At 52.6% G+C, this 1507-nt stretch overlaps 1 protein-coding gene across 1 annotated transcript; it reads left to right on the forward strand.

Annotated features, from left to right (window-relative positions):
• The first annotated feature begins 364 nt into the window (after positions 1-364).
• On the forward strand, positions 365-1278 carry LOC113913545 (olfactory receptor 9Q2-like). The gene is given in 2 exon segments (XM_035723139.1): positions 365-488; positions 491-1278. Coding segments are annotated over 2 exon segments (912 nt in total).
• Positions 1279-1507: the final 229 nt, after the last annotated feature.

Here is a 1507-nt window from a genome sequence, read left to right on the forward strand (position 1 = left end):
GGAGTCCTGAGATGGATATTCGCATGGTAGACAGGACCCCATGTATCAACCCCTATTGGAGTGACAGGGAAATTTTGCTTAAGAATGGTTATTTGGCTCACAGGGACTCCCACAGCTGACTAAGGAGAATGTGCAATTCTATTCGGAAATGTCCTCCTGTATGGCTTTCTTGACATGTACAATGCTTCTATTTCTCAGAGCTCCCTTGAAGGTAGGAGCTAAGACCAGTCATCTCTGAAGTCCCACACAGCAGGCGGCATATTTTTTCCAGAGTACTGGTCCCATAAACATAAACTAGAAATACAGGTCAGTCCTATTTATAGCTTCCGATGTGGCTTTTTATCCTAGCCCCGTGAGGCACCTCATGGCAGAGAAGAACGTCACCCTGGTGAGTGAATTCCTCCTTACTGCCTTCACCGACTGTCCTGAATGGGCACTTCCTCTCTTCCTCCCGTTTCTGTTCATCTATCTCGTCACCTTGTTGGGGAACCTGGCATGACTACCCTGATCCGCGTGGATGGCCGCCTGCACAGCCCGATGTACTTCTTCCTCGGCCACCTCTCCTTCGTGGACATGTGCCACTCGTCGGCCGTCGTGCCGCAGATGCTGGCCGCGCTGCTGGAGCGCGGGGCCGCGCTGTCCTACACCCGCTGCGCCGCGCAGTTCTTCCTCTTCACCTTCTTCGCTTCCATCGACTGCTACCTCCTGGCCCTCAGGGCCTATGACCGCTGCTTGGCCGTGTGCCGGCCCCTGCTCTATGTCACCATCATGACCGAGAAGGCCCGCTGGGGCTTGGTGGCCGGGGCTTACGGCGCTGGTCTCTCCAGCGCCTCTGTTCGCACGGTCACAGCCTTCACCCTCTCCTTCTGTGGGGACAATGAGATCGACTTTATTTTCTGTGACCTCCCCCCTCTGTTAAAGCTGACCTGTGGGGACAGCGACACCCAGGAGGTGGTCATCACTGTGTTTGCCATCTTCGTGATCCCTGCCTGCAAGGTGGTGATCTTGGTGTCCTACCTCTTTATCATCAGGGCCATCCTGCAGATCCGCTCCGCGGGGGGCCGGGCCAAGACCTTCTCCGCCTGCGCTTCACACCTCAGGGCTGTGTCCCTCTTCTGCGGCACCCTCATCTTCATGTACCTCGGAGATAACTCTGGCCAGTCCTCACAGGAGGATCGGGTGGAAAATCCTAAGAATCAACTCTTCCCCAGGGCCAGCCTTTTGGACACTCATTATTCACGGCATGCTCAATGTTTAAAGGAATGGTACAAGGTATAAAAAGGAACCAGAACTTTTAGTTCCAGAGAGAGAAAAAAAGAAAAGGAAGAGACCACCTGCAAAGAGATTGGGGGAAGAGCTCTAACTCTCAGGCCAAATGACAAAAGGATGTGTGGTTCAATCCTGCGTAATCCAGATGTGTCACACATCACAGGTCTGTGACTATAAAATAAAATGACCGTTGTTACAAACTTTTCTATGAGAGATCTCTATCATATAGAGATGTTGA

The sequence above is a fragment of the Zalophus californianus genome, chromosome 11 (genome assembly GCF_009762305.2).
Source record: "Zalophus californianus isolate mZalCal1 chromosome 11, mZalCal1.pri.v2, whole genome shotgun sequence".
Classification (NCBI taxonomy): domain Eukaryota; kingdom Metazoa; phylum Chordata; class Mammalia; order Carnivora; family Otariidae; genus Zalophus; species Zalophus californianus.